The 19527-nt window shown below is 32.6% G+C and overlaps 2 protein-coding genes across 2 annotated transcripts; both read right to left on the bottom strand.

Moving 5' to 3' along the window:
- Positions 1-5855: 5855 nt before the first annotated feature.
- LOC108198858 (transcription factor HEC3) lies at positions 5856-7290 on the bottom strand. The gene has a single exon (XM_017366637.2). It carries the CDS (start codon positions 6979-6981, stop codon positions 6352-6354), a length of 630 nt encoding a protein of 209 aa, XP_017222126.1. The 5' UTR covers positions 6982-7290; the 3' UTR covers positions 5856-6351.
- A 3625-nt stretch (positions 7291-10915) lies between these two features.
- Positions 10916-17660, bottom strand: LOC108192587 (zinc finger CCCH domain-containing protein 38). The gene is made up of 4 exons (XM_064092686.1): positions 17477-17660; positions 13956-14319; positions 12193-13570; positions 10916-11179 (listed from the first exon to the last, which is right to left on the bottom strand). Exons 2-4 carry the CDS (start codon positions 14237-14239, stop codon positions 11135-11137), a joined length of 1707 nt encoding a protein of 568 aa, XP_063948756.1. The 5' UTR covers positions 14240-14319; positions 17477-17660; the 3' UTR covers positions 10916-11134.
- Between the last annotated feature and the right edge of the window lie 1867 nt (positions 17661-19527).

The raw sequence follows: 19527 nt of genomic DNA, 5'->3' as shown, positions 1-19527 counted from the left end.
TATTATCATCCAGATAAATCAATAGAAACTCAAACAAACAGCATCACTGGTTCAGAAACTCAAATTCACTAACCATCCAGATTATCCAGATTCCCTCTCATCCAGAATCAGAGGTTCAGATTTAACAAATGACCCCTAAAATTAAGATACAAATCAGTTTTTTTTCTTTCAAACTGATGTCTAGAAATAATAAAGTCATCAGTTCAAAGAGATGTCTATTGGAGGAATGCATATCATATTTTTTCCGTAAACACTGATGTCTCAACCAAAGTAGACATCATCCAACGATGTAAAAAATAGATAAGTGCATTGGTTATCTTCTAAAGACATCGATGTCTATAGAGACATAGACATCAGTACAAGGTGATGTTTAAAACAAAATAGAAATCACTTTCTTGTGTAAAACCTGATGTTTAATCCTTTAAGTAGTTAGTGTAATTACATGTTCTATGCCTGAAATTGCAAGTAATATTAGTATAAACCTAATTAAAAGTAATATATTTTGTAAGAAATGGTGGCATAGACATCTGAATATCAGTAAAAAAAAATGATGTGTAAGTAAGGTTTAGACATCGGTTATCGAATGATGTCTAATGTAGACATCGCCGACATCAACATCGGTCGAAAAACGAAAGATATCGGCCAGAAACTGATGTCTATTAGTTTTTTACTTGTAGTGAACGGATAATGTGGCACGTAACTGAACATAATGTACAAACATTTAGCTGTTGATAGGTGTTGGTGAATAAACTGATAATGTAGTTATTCTATCAATGGATCAATTGTAAATAATTTAAGTCATGTAATCTACATAAGTGAAGTGAAAAAATAACGACTATTCAGAACATCAACGGATGAAGAACAGTTGGACCATCAACTACTATCCCAACTCATCAACGGCTGAACTTTAAATGAACTATCAACTGATAATTATAGAACGTGTCAATGACTGATGAATTATCTTATCAATTGGTATTTTTTCAGGTTATAAATTAATAGCAACATATCAAAGAAAAGGAACACAATCATATGGGTTGATTAGAAAGGTGTTGTAATAGTTTTGGAAGCTAAACTATAAAAAGGTTAAGTCAAATACTGAAGAACTCGAAACCTACCATTTCAATCAAAACATCAAGGAAATCAGCTGCCAAATCTTTTGTCAAAGATCAAGAATTTCCTAAAATATGGATGCAAAGAATGGAGTAGGACTGTAGGTATATGTTATTTTAGACTAGTATAGAAATAGTTAGTCTATTCTAGTATATAAAGTCAGACCACATGCTTATATGTCATCAATCAAGTTTATTAGCTGACAAAAATTAAAGAAGGTAATGTAGTTTCAGACACGCAACTTTCAAGATAGAAATTGAAGAGAAGGGTCTGGAGAGGTTCTTTGACGAACCACGATATGAGGTTTTGGTAATTGAACCATGAGGTTCACACTTAAAGCACTCGTATGAAACACTAAATTACATGTCGTTTAAGTTTAGTTTAGCTTCAATTATTAATCCACTCATCATGGAGGTTTCATTTAAAGGCTATTTTGAATTAGATTCTCTTGTTTCCTACTATGGGTATGCTGACATAAGCTTAGAGATCATATGCAAAAATTGAACTTCTTTTGCGAGAGTGGTTCAGATGTTGGGGCACAAAATTCCCTCTGCATATTCATGATATCGAGGAACTTGTTGTGACCCTTTTTGGTGGGATAAATAAAGGCCCATAATTCTTAAATAGGCCCAAGAAGTGCAATGAAGCATAAGTAAAACTAGGCAAGTGGTTGTGGATTAAGGTTCAATAGTCAGCATTGAACCTCAGTCATGTTGGAGTTGCTCGTAGAGGGTTTCAGGAAAGACTAAATAAGCTGCATGAGATCTGCTTAGTATTATCTCAGCTACAGGAGATGTTCAATTGTGATCGGCTTCTTCAATTGCTAGAGGTTCAAGATTCTAGTGGCAGCTGCCCAACAGTAGTGTTCTACTACGACATGGAGTAATTACTGAAGCCTACTTCTACTACAACTTTCCATGGATAATCACATCTAATTAGAAGATAAACATCATATATAGTATGGAGAATTTCATATACATTCAATCGTCTACATACGAGTAGGGATGGCAACGGGTCGGATCGGTTCGGATATTTGTGATATCCAAACCCGAATCTGAAAATTTTCACCAAACCCAAACCCGAACGGATTTGAAAAACAAAACCCGAACCCGATCCAACGAATTTCGGATCGGGTTCGGGTTTTATCGAAACCCGAATTGAGAGCATCATACTATAAAGAATCCATGGGATCCGAACAAAACTGCAAGCAAGGCAAATAAAACCAACTTGAATGTGTATATTTTCTTGATACCTTATTGTCTCAGAGTCAAAGGACCATATTGTCACTCACGCTAGTTGCGAAAGAGAAAGCAATGAATAAAAAAAATAGAAACAAAGCAAATCGAGACCGGAAGAATAAAGAAGAAGAAAGCAGATCTAATCGGAACAGCGTGGCGTAGGTGGCGACTTGAAAATTGAAGGCGGCGAGTCGGCGGCTTGTGAAATTAGGGATTCAAGTGACCATGTGAGAGGATTGCAGTTGTTATTAATATAGTAGAGTACTAGAGTAGTATTTGACTGCTTCTGCCTGATGATTCAGTTCATAAACTATTAAACTATTTAGTATGGGTGTTGCTAAATGCAGTAAAAAATTGCTTTGTGCAGTAACGAGTAATTACTTCTACACCCTTCTCACTATTAAATGGTTCACGATCCCCTAAGTCTCTGTATTGAATGTTTCTTGCTAAATCAGTAGGGCCAGTAATCTTGAACTAACCTGAACACAAATACTACTATAAAGTTTACTGAGTTTCTTGGGATGATCTTACGATCAAATACAAATATTTTTATAAAACAATTCAAAATATTCCTACACAAAACAATTTAACAAATTCCTAAACAGAAGTATGCATAATCATATATGTTTAATTAAAATTATATTATATAATAACATAAATAAAACTCAAGTAAGATAATATAGTTAAAACTATATTATAATTATAATAGATAATAATATAATAACATCGAAGTAAATCTTAAAATTTTCTAAAATTATATTACATAATATTATAAATATTCGTACCTATTTAACACACAGGAACATAAAATGATATCATGTTTTTAATATTATAATTTGAAAACAAAAAATAATATTAAAAAAATAAAATAAGAATAAAATCAATGAATTTAACCGATCAAATTTTAAGAAGAAGAAAAATTCAATGTATAGAAATAATTTATATATTTAAATTTTGTATATTATAGAATAATAGAAGAGTAATATGATATTTTTAGTAAGTATTTTAAATGACATAATAAAATACTTCTGTCGTCCCAATTGTATATATAATTTTTTGGTACGTTTTTTAAGACTTCCCTAATATATATTCCCTCTGTTTTGAAATATAAGTCGCTTCATTTTTTAGCACACACTTCTAAGTCTTTTGACCGCATAGGAAAAATCATTACCTTTTAAAAAAATTTAATTATAATAATGATCATATATTTTTATTCAAAAAAAATTTAATAATAATGATTATTATGGGGTCAAGAGACTTAGAAGTGTGTGTCAAAAAATCAAACGACTTATATTTTAAAATAGAAGGAGTATATTTTATTTTTCCGAATAAAAATTTGATATTTAAACTTTTATTTAAAAAATCAAAATTTTTTAATCTGAATCATATGAAAATGAACATAATTAAATACTGTTATACAGGCGTGAATGAGGAGTAGTAAAACAGAGGAATGAATATACTCCATGTACTGATGACAGTCTGAACAAAAAATAAGAATACATTAATTATAGTTAACTCTGTGCAGAAAACAAGATAGGGATATGTATGTAATTTGCGATTACTGCACAAAGCAAATTATCGCTGCATTTAGCAATCATGTTTAGTATTTAGTACTAACTCAGTAACTTAGTATAATATATATAATATATTAAATAATATATATCATGTCCCAAAGATTAATAAATAATATAAATAAGATATAATATATATAATATAAATATATAATATAATATATATTATTCGGATTTTTTTTCGGGTTTCGGGTTTGGATCGGGTTCGGATCGGATTTGGATTTCGGGTCAGGTTTCGATACAGAATACCTAATATCCCAATCCAAATCCAAATACAAACTCGTTCGGGTCTAAAAATCAAATCCAAATCCAAATCCAAAATATCGGGTTCGGTAAAATTCATTCGGGTCGAAACGGTGGGGTATCTATTCGGATCGGTCTTTTCTGCCATCCCTACATACGAGTTTCAATTCTATTAGTACTATATGGGAATTTCCTAAAAGCAGTTTGGAATATTGTTACAAATGACTATAAATGAGTGTTTTAATGATCAAGAACTACCAAATATATAGTTGATCTTCTACATTCTAAGCCCACGGCCTATTAAAACTACATTAGACTTGATTCTCTTATAAACAGGAGATATGTAGGCCATTTGTCTAAAATAAATTATCAAATTATATGTTATACATATATTCAGAAATACTGCCAAACAATGGGGAAAAAAATCATAAAAAAATAAGAGCGAGACGAGGATAGTAATTATGTTCTTAAAAAATATTCTCTCCCTTTTTTTTAGAATATATTCTCTCCCTTATACCTGGATTGTAGTCCTTATCCCTCGTATGTAACGGCAAAAAGTTATTGTTTGTGAGCTCGTTTGAGATTTGAGGCAACGTAACTATGGTTTGCAAGTTCGGTTAAGCATGAATTCACAATAGTTTCTCTCTTACTAACATAGAGCTAGCATAAGCATGTTCATGCCCATTTACTTATGTAATTATATTTAAAGTAAAATATTCATATTATATTATCAAAATAAAAGTAAAAGTTTTCATATATAATATATCTTCATTTCCAATAATTTATTTTCTAACAGAAATTTTGTTTAGTGATAGATTTATTTGTGTATTACCTAATTTGTTGTTAGATGTAAAAATTTTGGAGACACCAAAAGTATATTAAACTATAATCTTTATATCAGAATTTATTTATTATTGTTATAGCATATATATATTGTCCAATATTAAGGCAGCTTCTAAGAAAATTATATATAATATTAATATTAATGTAACAAAATTTTAAATCAATCAATTAATTATATGGGATGTATATATAAAGTGGTATTAGTAATATCAGATACTTGTTCAAGTTATAATATTGTTTATTTATATATTTTAAATTTGAAGTTTATCTGAAATTTAAATATAAGTTATTATGGTCAATATAGATTGTTTACGGATAATTTCATCCTGTTAGATAATCTTATTTTATTATTCTTGAAGTTCCTACTTTAAACACAGATTATTTTGTTGTGTATTGAGACCGGTTCTTCCATATTTACATATAATTTGTAAAAATTAGTCAGCAAAATTAGTTTATTATCTATGCCGATTCAATATTATTTTATTTATTAAGAAAATTAATAAAAAAATAACGTCCCTAACAGTCTATATATCTCCAAGGCAATAAACTAATTACGCTGGAAAGTTAAGTAGAGTTGCTGCTTTTGCTTAGACAATCACCTACTTGTTGCATGTGATTCTTTCTTACCACACACATATAATCACGAAACAAAGCATTCGTAACATCCAAGATAACAGAAAAGGCCTCCACTGGGATTGATTCATTTATAATCTATATGAATAAAATGTACACTTATCATAGCTTTTCCAGGAAGAAGGAAGACAATCATTTATATATCCAGCTGGTATTCTTACAATGAGAGCTGGTCCAGTTGAGATCTAGCAAGATATAGTTCCCAGGTAACTGATTTCCGTAAAATAACACCCCATCAAGGGTCAAGTGGATAAGTAGGTTTTGAGGGCAAATCGATATTAAAAAACATGAGAATATATATTAAAGATATGTAGAAAACTTATTGTAAGCAGAAAAATCCATGAAAATATATATATGTTAGACATCCATGTGGTTGAGCACACGCATGCTTGGAAGAGAGAGATATAAGGGTGTAGATAATGATTTTCAATAGTTTTCTTCTCACGTCACTGTTTTATTCCCGGGAGAGGCTTGGCAAAACAGACTCTCAGGCTCAACTTCACAGCTCTCATTACATGCTATTTATATATATAGGGATCGGATGGATGTGCGTATCTTAAGCTATAACCGTTATCATTATTCCAATCCCCCTTGTAGTCAACACAATCCTAACAACTTTCTACCTTTTTCACAAACATCTTATATAATTAATTAATATTCCCACATACAATTTAACAAATCTCCACACTTAATCATAAGAGCTTACACATGAATCATATATAATTATGATTTTCACTAATTACCTCATGATTAAAGGACAAATGGTGAGGCTGAAGAATCTCATTGGTACTCACCATTCCCATATTGCATTGGGGCTGATGGTTAGCTTGGAGTTGTTTGATTTGCCTCTTCAAGAACTTGATATACCTTCCGGCTTCCTCTAACATGGATGCCGTGTCCATTTTAGTCCCTCCCGGAACAAGTCTCTGGAGGATTCGGATTTTTTCGCTTATTCTTTCTCTGCGATGCCTAGCCGCTACACTTTGAGGGTCATCGCTGATCCGGACATTTCGTCTTTTAGGTTTGTGGATTGTGGCTGGATCGATGTCTACTGGCTGCATCGCGGCGATCTTGAACATCATTTCCTTCATGGCTCCCAGCTCTTCTTCCTCGGGTTCTTCCTCTTCTTGTACTTGCTCTAGTTGATGAGTGTTGTACTTGGCCATGGTTTCGAAGACGAAAGAGGATGATGAGGGTTGTGGATGAGCGGGTATGTGGTGATGGTCTTGAATAGGGTAAAGTGTGGTCAAGGGTATTTTGTGATGATCATGGATGAGCTGATCTTCGATAGCCATTTCAAGTTCCCAAGTAGGGTTTGAGAATCTATGGCCGTTGATGTCCATTAAGTGTAGAAATAATAGAGTGAGTTTTGGATCAAATTTGTGTAGAATAAGATGGGGAGAATTTATGCATACTATATTTATATTCTTGGAGTTGTATATAAATAATAATCTTGAATCAGAGACAGAAGGGCATACTGCCAGAAATAAATTTAGTGAAAAGTGAAAAAAAACAAAAACAACCCAAAAAAGCTCCACCCTAGGCCCTTTTTTGTGTTAGAGAGAGAGAGAGATTTGAGTGAGGTGGGAATGATGTGAAGAAGAAGGGTTGGAAGGAAACAAAACTGGAAATATATGGGATAGGACCACGTACTAGCAAGGGGAGAAGTGATGATGGATGGTTGTGATTTGATCATTCTCTTATAGTGAAAGTACTTTAGGGTAAAAGGAAGAAGAGCATTTAGTAAAGACTGGCAGGCTTTGACGTATCCCTAGAGTATTAGACTAGTGTTGTAGACGTACTCGATCACCTCTCTTTCTTTTTTTACATGCATTATTTCTGACCATTTTCCAAGCACTGAAATTCTAGGTTTCATTTATCTACCTCTTCTTCTTATACATGATGACCTTTCTTCTTTCTTTCATTTAAAGTCTATTGAAAAAAGTATATCAACTTCATAATCATAGAAAATGTCAATGTAACAGACACTTAACTTTTTTATAGCCTTTTCGTTTTTTTTTTCAATCCTTAATTTTCGAATAACCAATCTTACCTTTTCGAATTGTTTCCCGTTGTTTTTAACCTCCGGAAAGTAGACACTTAACTAACAGGTCAAACCGCAGCCGTGGACTACAATGTCTCAAAGTAGTTACGGTTTGGAGTGAATTTATAATCATTGTCATGTGTGACAGATAGAAGGAACTAAAAACAGATGTTTTTCCATGGAGGTTTTGGTTTAATTAGGATGTTTAATGAAGTAAAGTAATGATTAATGGATTCATGTTGTTAGAAGAATATCAAATCAAATTTAATGCTCATAGTTATTCAATTTATCGGACACCGCGATGAGTGAGTTGCGTACAAGTGCTTTCTTTCTTTCACTCTATACATTGATTAAATAAGTGAGATCATCTTATTGTTTTTCAAAGATTAGGTGGCCGGCTAGCTAGCTTGGTGGTACTGGTAAACATAAGTATTCATGATCAATATGTATAAGGTAAGGCTAATTTTCTATGATACGGAAGCTGATGTTGATGTATCAAGCTTCCTCCATGTCGATGAGTTTAATATCTCTTCATACTTGTTTATGTTTTCTTCTTCAACTTGTACGTCCGTAGTTTGGGATATAATGGACGTACAGCTTTGTACCAAGGTTTACTTAACGTGCGTTAGGTTTACGAGAGATGAAGGGGAGAGAGAGAGAGAGAGAGAGAGAGAGAGAGAGAGAGAGATTATGTGGCCTGGAGAGTTGAAACTAGCTATATATCATGACGACTCAAGATACAGTAAGATGAGTTCTATTTCCATTTATGCACGTATGATTTCTTTGATGAATCAAACTCGAACAAAGATTTTCGAATTTTATTTTATTTTTTAATTTGTCAAAGATTTTTGGCTCAAAGCAAGTTGAAATCCTGTAACTTTTGAACACCTAAATCGAGTCGGACATAAATATTCTATGTACATAGTTGACATCCACTCAACTCAATTGTAGATGATTATAAAGTAGTAATATAACCTAAATATAACCTAGAATTACACGCGTACAAAGGCTTCACATAAAGACATTTCGTTATTAAGCCGGAAATAACACTTTATCAAGGGTTTGCATTAAAGGGAAAAGTTGTTTTCATCTCATGCATTCATACCACTATCTCAAACTCAATATTACACACACACGTACACATAAATAATATGCATAATGCTTCCAATACATGCACACATTTATTAATGTGTGTACATATAGGCACCTTCAAATTCAATACCCATGGCTCCTCAGTATCTGCGCTCTACTCACAAGTAGATCACTCCCGGATAGAGAGTGAGAAAAATTTCAAACTACCCGATTGGGGGGAAGAAAGAGAAAAGTGAACTTCTCTTTTGCTAGGCCCTAAAATGGTGTGTCGATTCATATTGCATATGACAATGGTCCTCACCTCCTCCCTCTATACACACACGCACTACACATTAGCGGCAGAACCAGAATTTCATTTTAAGAGTCGGAAATAAAATATGTTTCGACATGCTTAAAATTTTTGTTAGAATTTGCAATAATTTTCTTACTACTTCTTACCTTGACGGAAATTTTGAATCAGAAATAATATATGATTTGAAAAACAAAAATACATTGATTTTTGAATTTGAACCGGTCTTTGATCTAGACTAGCCTCCTCTGGTTGCGTCGCTCGACACGTACGTGTACTTGGAGAATTCTTGGGCCAAAAAGAAGACACATTGCAGAGATAGATACAAAATTTTCAAGCTAAGTTATATAGAGGTATGTACATGAATGTAGATTACTTTAACTTGAAAATTGAAATCATGCATTCATCAATTAAGGAGTGTACAGAACGCTTTTTATTAAATGCCTTAGAATCAATGAGGTGTACAAAATGTGGATCATGTAACATGTTTTGATGAAAAGCTCCTACAAGATCTTCACCCTCCCCGCCAACCCCTATAAGGGTACAAAAAGATAAAGTACATGCAGCAAACAAGACAATGCGTGTTATACTTACAGTTCTCTTCCATTAATACATCACTGACAAACAAACAGATAGATGAAGTCATGGAGATCCATGTGTGATATCAACATGTTAAAGATATTACACCCGGCTGTTTGATTAGTTTTTCATTAGTCACGGTACTAGAACAAATATCTTCGTTATTAATTGACAAGCAAAAGGGTTAAATATCAAAGTGGTCACTGAAGTGGAGGTCATATATCACTTTGCTCACTAATCTTATCGGGGTCTCATTTCAATCATTAAAGTCACAATAAATATCAATCAAGTACCTCAAAATTTCAGTTCAAGGAGTAAAAATATTATTTAGAGAGTTTGACACATTATTTTTGAATACTACCACAACCAATTAAAAGGTTATAATTTTTAGCATTTATGACAATATATTCAGATTTTATCAATTTTATTTAGTATTTATTTTTAATTAAAACAAAAAATTGTATTAATATAATAAAAAATAAATAGTAAATAAAATTTAAAAAATCTAAATATATTGTCATAAAAAGTATAAGTCATAACCTTTTACTTGGTTGTGGTAGTATTCAAAAATAATGTGTCAAACTCTATAAATAATATTTTTACTCCTTGAACTGAAATTTGGAGATACTTAATTGATATTTATTGAGACTTTAATGATTGAAATGAGACCCTGATAAGATTAGTGAGCAAAGTGATATATGACCTCCACTTCAGTGACCACTTTGATATTTAACCCACAAGCAAAATGGTACTAGAATGCATGTCCATATTATGAAACTAAATTGAGTCGAGTCAGTTAGATTCAAACATTTTACGAAATCGAAACCAACGAATGATTGTGAATAAGAAATCTTAATTAAGAAATATCCATATTATCGAACTGAATTGAGTCGAGTCAGATTAGATTCAAACATTTTACAAAGTCAAAACCAACGAATAATTGTGAATAAGAAATCTTATAATTATAGTTTATAATGTAGTTTCTTCGAAAGTGTAGTTAACATCGGATGTAAAAATTAATAGAGTTCAATTACGTGAAAATCTGAGTTAGTATAATATTTCTATCCTTAATCGATTAATTAATTAATATGTTTATTTTAAGAGGCAAAAAATTCATATTTTGTTTATGTTCTCAACACTATCATTACATATGCCCACAAATGACCGATTTGATGAAAAAATCTGTCTACCCAGATAATTTCGATGCTGACAATAAAGAAATGAATTAATAACCATACAAACTACAAGCTGGTCTCCCAAAGCCCTTCAAAACTTGAAGAAAAACTGTCAAAACTTGTATATGCATTTGGAACATTAGCTAATTTAAACTTATCCATCATTCAGAAGGGAAAAAACAAATGCAATACTTTTAGCAGCTATAAAAAGTTCTAAAAAATGTATAAGAAAAATAAGTAAATGGGTTTTGCTGCTAGACAGCACAGCTAATATGAAGGCCAGCATCCAAGCTAGAATGCGAATGAACCTCCAACTTTCATGCTACCTTCGGGTTCTCTTTCTGAACTTTGTCCACATATGCCTGCAAAACAAGTATATATATAGTAAGAACCTTAATTATCTAGTTTCAGTAAAAGCTGGAGAACCAATAATGTTATGAGAACAAATTACAGATCATGTGCAGTATTCAACTGTCAAAGAAGCATCGCTGGATGCAGTTAAAACTCGGGAAATTTGGACTTTTTACTTTAAATTAGCAGTATAATCTAGAATTTTACGTAATGAGGTAAAAGTAAATATTATATAACAGAAACTACTCACTGATTCAAATATAAGATAGCTACAACAAATTACAAAAAGGATGTTACCACTACAAAATACTTAAGCCATAACTCTGTATGGACACAAGTCATACAACTCAAAAGGATTTCTCAAATTCAAATCTGAAGATGACACTACTGAAGATTCTAGTCATGTTTTATTAAAAGAAAAAATAAGTTGGGGAGATTGGAATGAGATGGTCAATGGGTGAACAAGGGTGAACATGAAGGAAAACAATGGAGGTAGGAGGGAATATATGAAAAGAAAATGAGTAAGAGAAAATTTCTCTGATGAGATTTGAGAAGGGAAATGGGATTAAGGAAAATGGATAATTCCAGCTCAAATGTTTTTTTTTGTTTTTTTGGGAGGAGGGGGAGGGGGTTGATCTCTAGTTTAGGTTGTCAGGAATAGAACAGGCGAAGGAACAAAATCTTTGAACATTTAACCATACTATAGTTCAAATCTCATCCCATTCCTTCCAAATTCTATCATTCCAACCAAACACAACATAAGAGTTTACAAAACTCTATGTACATGACTACATCACATAGCTGTCAAGATATTACTTATTACTGGCATATATGTGGCATAAGCCGCATAACATTACATATATTCAGACAGAGTAATGATTACTGAAACAAGAAAGAACAAGATGGGGGGAAATGGACTTGATGCAAACTAATCAAACCATTTTCTAAAACATGCATCCTCTTCTAAAGTTGCATTTGGAAAAGAAGAATGTAATTTAAATAACTAGAGCAGTGCAGCACAGACCTGTATAAGTTTTGAGAGTTTTGGCTTAGAAGCTGACAGATAGCTGTCTATCTTTTCTTGTGTTTGAGGTATTTGACTTCCTTGGACACTAGATGTCACTTTATCTACCACTTTCTTTACGATAGTTTTGTGGGATTCTTTGTTGAGTTTCCCTGCCTTCCAAGTTGGCTTCAGAAGCTCCTTCACAAACTCAGCAAGGGAAAACTTGAAAGCACGAAGATTCTTTCCATCACTGTTTTTCTTTTTCTCATCGGCCTTGTCGCCTCCATCAGCCTTGTCATCTCTCTCATTATCTGATAATTTACTTCCTTCTTGCCCTTCTTTCTTGTCCTCAGCCTTCACCACACCTTGTTCTTCATTCTCACAGTCACCAAATTCATGTTTTTCACTTGACTGATGACTATTATCATTCAGTTCAACATCCTTGCAGTGAGTCCCATTCAGACCATCAACACTTGGCTTTCCAGTAAAAGGTAAATTTGATTGGAGTGCAATCCCATCTGGTTGCTCGCTAATTACAGATTTTATCAGCTCCATGCTATCATTTACAGGATCATATTGACTGGACGATGAAGCTGGAAAAACATCAGGATCAGCAACAGAAGACTGCATGAATCCCAGCGCATTTGAAGCATTCAAAGCTGCATAAAGTTCCGGAAGCTGTTTTCCATCTCCAAGAAGTTGAGCTAATGAACGGGTAAGGTCTGAGAACTTCTCAGTGCTCATAACGCACTGATTCGATGATGTTGCTTCTGATTTTACTGTATCCAGAACATCAGGTTTTCTGGATGTCCCAATCAGGTCCGGTAAATGGCCTTCAGTATGAGTAGTAGAACCTTCAATATCAACACCATGCAAAGCAGTGCCTCTGGACTTGGAGGCACCCATCACAGAACTACTGGGTTTTGTCAACCCCAAATCATTACTTTGATTGTTTGTAGTTGCTTCATCAATATCCATCTCATGGGCCATCAATCTGTTATCTCCTGGAGCACTGCCACCCACAGAACTTCTCATAACCCTCTGTTCACCAAGGCTTTCATTTTTATTCCCACAATGCTTAGGTAGATTAAAGTGTGAAGCAGATCCACTCCATTTTGAACCTTCTCTTAGAGGAGACATATTTGCCCGACTATCCACACCTTGTCTGTAGTCATTCGATTTATAGTTACTGAAACTGTCACGTGTTTGGTCATCGTGAGAAAACCGACAAGATTTTCCATTCCGACAGTTTCCAGAAGCGAAGAACTTGCAGGGTACAGTACTGATTCTACAAGGCTCATGATTTCTATGATCAAACGACGCAATTCGACCAAATCTGTCATTTACACCAGGGCGCTCTGAACGATGCCCTGGACTCTTGCTTCTGCTTCGACTTCTGAACAGATGAACAAAAATTCAGTGCCTTAACCACCTGATAAGTGAATTAGTTTCAAAGAGATAATTGGTGATGGAAAACAAGACATTGACTTCATAAGAGATTCAAAGGGAATAATATCTGGCATATACTACTCTTTGGTCATATGTTCCATAGGTACTGAGCAATTATCCAATATGCAGACAGTAAAAAATCACTACAATGTTAAAAAAAATTAGCATAAAAATTTCAATGATGACAAAACTAAGAAATATATATTTGTATGAACTGAAAGTAAAGAACAGTTATCCTCCAAAGTCTTTTGTATTAGAATCGACTCTAATAATCAACGTATTATGCAGTAGGTATAACAAAACATGAGTTGCATATCAAGTGTGATTTAAACCTGCGTGATATTCCTCGACTGCTTTCATAGGAGTACTTTCGCTTCTGTTGCCTCCAATCATCAAGACCAGGAGACATGGTGCTCTCCCCATCCCACAACACTGTATCATCTAAAGAGTCCCTAGCCACTTTATAATTTCCTTCTCTAGAGTGCCACCTAGGTTGTGACTCTCTATTACTTGGTCTCTCGGACCCAGGGCCAATAGGATCTCTAGAATGATGATAGTCACGAGATACTTCCTCTAAGTCCCACTTGGAAGGACGTCTATGGCCACTACCACTCATCTCGTCCCCCACTAAAGCTGGAATATCCCTCCAATTAAGTGGTCTTTTTCCTTAATCCCTCCAATTGATGTTGTAGTAGCCTGGACAGAAAATAAGTCTATACATAATTAAATCAAATAACTTTAACCTTTTTTCCAGTGACTTCAGTTACATTTCCTCACTTTAAACTGATAAGTTTAAATGAATAATTATTTCTACAGGTATATAACGTATGATATCTTGATAAAAAATATCACATACATGATTGATAACATAACCACTTCAATAGAAAAGAAGTACTTTCCATCTAATTCTTGATAGAGAACTGTGTATCATCATTGTAAAGAAGCACGGCCACTATTACAACAAAAGAAATGGCAAAAAGCAAAGTCATCTTAACGTAAATTACATCTAAATGCCTGAAAAGCCAGAAATTAGAAAGGATGATTACAATATCACACCAGTGCATGGACAGAAATCATAGTACCTACAATGTTGCGCTGCATTCAATAACAATGGTAACATTGGTTTCATAAGCTTTTAAGTAAGTATTGTTAGCTCCTTAAACAGACTAACAAATTGGTGAGATGTACAATAGAGAGTTTCATTTTCATTTTGCTACAAACATCAGAGTGCTAAATTAATTGTTAAGAAAATAACACTCCAGTTATATTTCAATAAACCATCTCCTATAAGATGTAATGTTCATAATTACGTGATTCTATAATATAATACACAACTTCACTTTTCATATCTTCTCTTAAACTGCTGCTGTTCTGTAACTGGCAATCATGGATAAAAAGTGTACAAGTTTTCTTGCAGTTGTGGTACTTGTCATTTTATTTCTATTCCCTGTTTGTTTAGCGGATTCTAAATTATATTCATCCTACGGAGGCGGAGAAGTTGATCAGGGGGCTGAATTTGTTGCCTGAGGATCTTAATGCTGTGGATCAAGAAAATGAGTCTGGTGTGCCTCGGGGAAAGAAGATGGTTGAGAGGAATTTTAAGTTTCCAGATACGTTTTTGTGTTTATAGATAAACATTGTAATTTAGCCATTGAAAGTAAAAAAGAACAGCTAAACGGATGGAGGTTGTAATGGTATAGTAAAAGCTTTTAACTAATATGAATGGTACTTATCACAACTCTAATGGAATTCAACATAGAGAATTCAGATATATTAAACATCTAATGAACAAACAACAATATAAAATCAAGAAACCCAAAAATAGACCAGTCAATCAAGGAGAATATCAAACTTCCGGTCGCACAATATCTAAAGCTAAACAACATTGACAACTTTCTAGCTATTAAAAAAAGGAGATTGAAACAGCAAAAAAAACTCAAACATTCATCCAACATGTATTCATAAGCTCTGCCTATCCCCTAATCTCTAGAATTAGAGATATATACAGCAATCAATATGGCAGTTAAAAGTCTGTACAAATAGATCCCAAGAAAGCAGCAAACAAGTGCAAGGAAACATCGATTAGCTATTTTAAGTAAAAATATACAAAGAAACCAGATATCAAAAAATAAGGTGCACACCGATAATTAACAGATTTGAGAGTTCTCCGTTAAGCTAAGAGATAATAAAAAATCAAAGAATCTAATATTTTGAATATTGCGGGAAAATTTATCAGAATATACCTGCGTCAAGATACAACAAGAACGATCTTTGTGTGACGAGAACACAAGCATAGCAATTGCAATATCTAATATCAAATGATGTGCTTGGATGAGAGTGGTGGTAGTTGGTAAAGAACTACCCTATGGGTGATGGGATCATAAAATTTAGATGTGTTATTAAAGATGATTCAAAATATTTAGGCAAAAGAAAAAGTAGATGATTTCAAAAGCCTTAATGTGCAATCCAGTATTAAGAAAACTGTATGCTAGTATATAAGCTACTCTTTTATTACTTTTTTGGTTATCTTTTACTTCACAGAAAAAGGCTGTGTTGTGCCACGTAAACTGATCATTCCGGCTTCTTTCCACTACAATAGCAGTGAGCAAGCTTATTCAAGAACCAACCAACTATCACCTAACTACGTAAGTCTGCTAGTTGTCCAATTACCTTTAGTATAACAGTTTTTTATAAAATTGTAAAAAATTAGCTTTTTCAAACAACCTAAATATTCCATTATTCCTTAAGGTTCAAAATCTATAACTGATATTCTCCTGTTGCAGACATCGCTTGACAAATCAAGGCATAGAACCAGTGATACTGAGAATCAAAAACCTTAAACTAATCTTAATAAAAGCTCTCTTTTAAGCTCAAAGCCCTGCAAAGCATTGGGTTTGCACTTTGCTTTGCCATATCTTGGAAATGCTCGGTACTTTTTCCTACGCTTTTCGCCTGATTCTACAAGAACTCAAGATTCGTCTTTGATAATAGCACACTTAGTTTTCATATATTGGCAATCAAATTCTATTAAAAAAAATCCGAATGTACCAACTAGGAAGAACTTTTTCAGGAATCTTTTGGAAGACGAAGATGCTATTACTAGCAGAAAATTATTTGATGCCATTAGGATTAGAGATCCTTTTATTATCATGAAAGGTCAGAGGTCTGTATAATTCAATTGACTTCTATTGAATGGCATTATCTAACATATACCCTGATTTACTAGTCTCTAGAGCGCTTCACTTTAATGAACCTGGGATTTCGGTTCGCTTAAACCCCATTACACTTCATTGCACTTTCCGCATTATTTATGATTCAAATACATTACTACAACATAAACAGCATAGCAATCAAGAAACTGAAATAAAGCAGGGATATTTCTGGAGAAAGAAATCAATATTTTTGCTGAGACCGTCATTAATTAAAAAATGTTGTTCGTAAAATTCAACCATCAACAACAAAGAACGAACAAGAATGAATCAAATCAGAAAATCTCTAATATTATACATGTATATATATATATATATATATATATATATATATATATATATATATATATATATATATATATATATATATATATATATATATATATATATATATATATATATATATATATATATACTTGAAATTGCCCCCAATTCTTGAACCAAGAAACTCACATAAACCTAAACCCCACAATTCAAACACCATGTTCAACAATTACAAGTTCAATTAATCAAAAGGCATCAACTTTAATCACAACCCATGTAAACAGACATCAAGAAAAATACAAGTGCAGAAACACATAGATTACAACTAAAAACAAAACAAAACAAAACAAAAGGGTTGACCAAAAAAGTCATGAACTTACAAGAAGTGAAAAGAGAGTTCAGCTGTGTATAGATTAAAAGAAAAGAGAGGCGGGTTTGATGGTTGAAGCACTGAGAGAGTCCGCCATTAATGGGCTCTAAACTAACTGTGGGAGATGGTAACTAGCCCTTTTTTCGCTGTTACCACAGCCATGTTTTCTCAATTTTAAATATATTTGCTGGTCTTTTTCGTTTTTTGATAGATTTTTGGTACTCCCTCCGTCCCTTCGAGTGGTATAGAGTGACACGGAGGTTATGAAAAAAAATAATTTAGTGAAGAAAGTAAAAAAAGTGGGTGGAGTAGAGGGACCGATTAATATTTAATACTCCTTATGTTTCTATTTACATGTCCACTTTTAAGAAATTTTTTTATTTCAAATTACTTGTTCACCCCAACTTTCAATGCAAAATCATATTTTCAAAGTTAAGTCTACTCCGCATATCTCTTATTTATATTTCCTAGATCAATCTCACTCCACATATTTTGATCATTTAATGCAATTATTTAGTAAACATCCACTTTTCTTAAACTGTGTGATTTTTTTAAAGTGGACATCTAATTTGAAACGGGGGAGTATGTAAAATGAGTGTAGTGGGAGTAAAGTGGTGGGACCTACTAATATTTAAGGTATAAAGTGGGTGTAGTGGAAGAAGGTAGTGGATGTAGTTAAGTTTTTATATTATAAAAACTTATTATTTTTTGTATGTATACAATTGATGGGACGTTATAAAAAGGAAACTGTATACAATTTAATGGGACATAGGGAGTATTATATTTGATTAAAATTTGTTCTTTCAATATCGAAAAGGCGATATTTAATTTAGATATTAAAAATTATATTGTAATTTTCAGATATTCAATTATTATAAAATTTATTAATATTAAATTAAAATCTTAAATATATTTAAAATATAATGGTATTTTATTAGGAGTATTTAAACATTTATTAAAATCTAATAATATTTTTTCTAAAATTTTCGATAGTATTCAAAAATTGATAGAGTCTTTTAGACTTTATAAAATTATGAAAAGTTGATAGATATATTTTGACTCTATAATATTATATATTTTGCAAGACTGTTCAGTATATTTATCTTTTATAACCTCCGATTTTCCCAATAATTGTGAATGAATTTTAATGATGTCACATCGATTCTATGACATTTCATGTCAAATTCTCTAAACACGGCATAAAACTAAAAACAGCTACAATTCATTAAAATTGAAATTAAGGATTGAGTTTGCCTATAAATACTTTGATTTATGTTTATGTTAGTTTGAATAATTAATGCTAAAAATATAGATTTTAATGTGAATATTGGTCGTGACATTCAGGATTGTGGTAGAGAGATCCAGAAGGGGTGGAGAAGTGTGCTCACTGGACTATAACTGTGCCTTAATTAAGAATATTAATTATTATTAATTAAGGGTTTTTGTACCATTTATAGTGATCATGATTGGGGCTTTTTTTGGCTTATAGAGGCATTTAAGTGTCATAATGTTGGCTCATTTATGTCTTTATTTTGGTTTTTGTCAAATTCGTTCATAATCCTTTTATTCGGTTTTGTTTTATTTTCAGGTTGTTTAAAAGAGATTTTATGAATTTATTTATTAAAATTGCTTTCGAGAAGACGCGAACCTTGGTGTATAAGACAATTGAGATACAAAACATTGATAGAAGGGAATAAAGAAGACGTCAGTTTTTTAGTCTGTTTTGCAAACGATGTTATTTTGTAAGGCACTCTTTTTCTCCTTGAGTTTTTTCCCACAGGATTTTACGATTTTATTCTTGAGGGGTTTTAACGAGGCATTTTGGTGGGTTATCTCTTCTGACTTGAAAGGCAATATTAGTTAAACATCCGGAGTATTTGCTTACTTTTGGTTAGATGATATACTTTTTTAAATGAAGGAAACTCTGAACATACGGATTTGCATGTAACTTCCAATCTTGGTATAATACAATAGTTTTGTGACAAAAAAAATGAGAAGAATTGTTGAGATTATGGCCTTGAAACAAAATTTGATATATATATATATATATGAGTTAAGTTC

This window comes from Daucus carota, chromosome 1 (assembly GCF_001625215.2).
Source record: "Daucus carota subsp. sativus chromosome 1, DH1 v3.0, whole genome shotgun sequence".
In the NCBI taxonomy this organism is placed as follows: domain Eukaryota; kingdom Viridiplantae; phylum Streptophyta; class Magnoliopsida; order Apiales; family Apiaceae; genus Daucus; species Daucus carota.
Note: the sequence above shows the minus strand (reverse complement) of the source record. Positions and strands in the feature narration are given on the sequence as shown.

Excerpts from the sequence above, each read along its gene's own strand:
- LOC108198858 (XM_017366637.2), bottom strand. The coding sequence starts at position 6,981 with ATGGACATCAACGGCCATAGATTCTCAAACCCTACTTGGGAACTTGAA.
- LOC108192587 (XM_064092686.1), bottom strand. The coding sequence starts at position 14,239 with ATGAGTGGTAGTGGCCATAGACGTCCTTCCAAGTGGGACTTAGAGGAA. Across the intron at positions 13,571-13,955 it reads AGTCGAGGAATATCACGCAG|AAGTCGAAGCAGAAGCAAGA; the intron begins GTTTAAATCACA and ends TCATCTGTTCAG. Across the intron at positions 11,180-12,192 it reads AACTCTCAAAACTTATACAG|GCATATGTGGACAAAGTTCA; the intron begins GTCTGTGCTGCA and ends CTTGTTTTGCAG.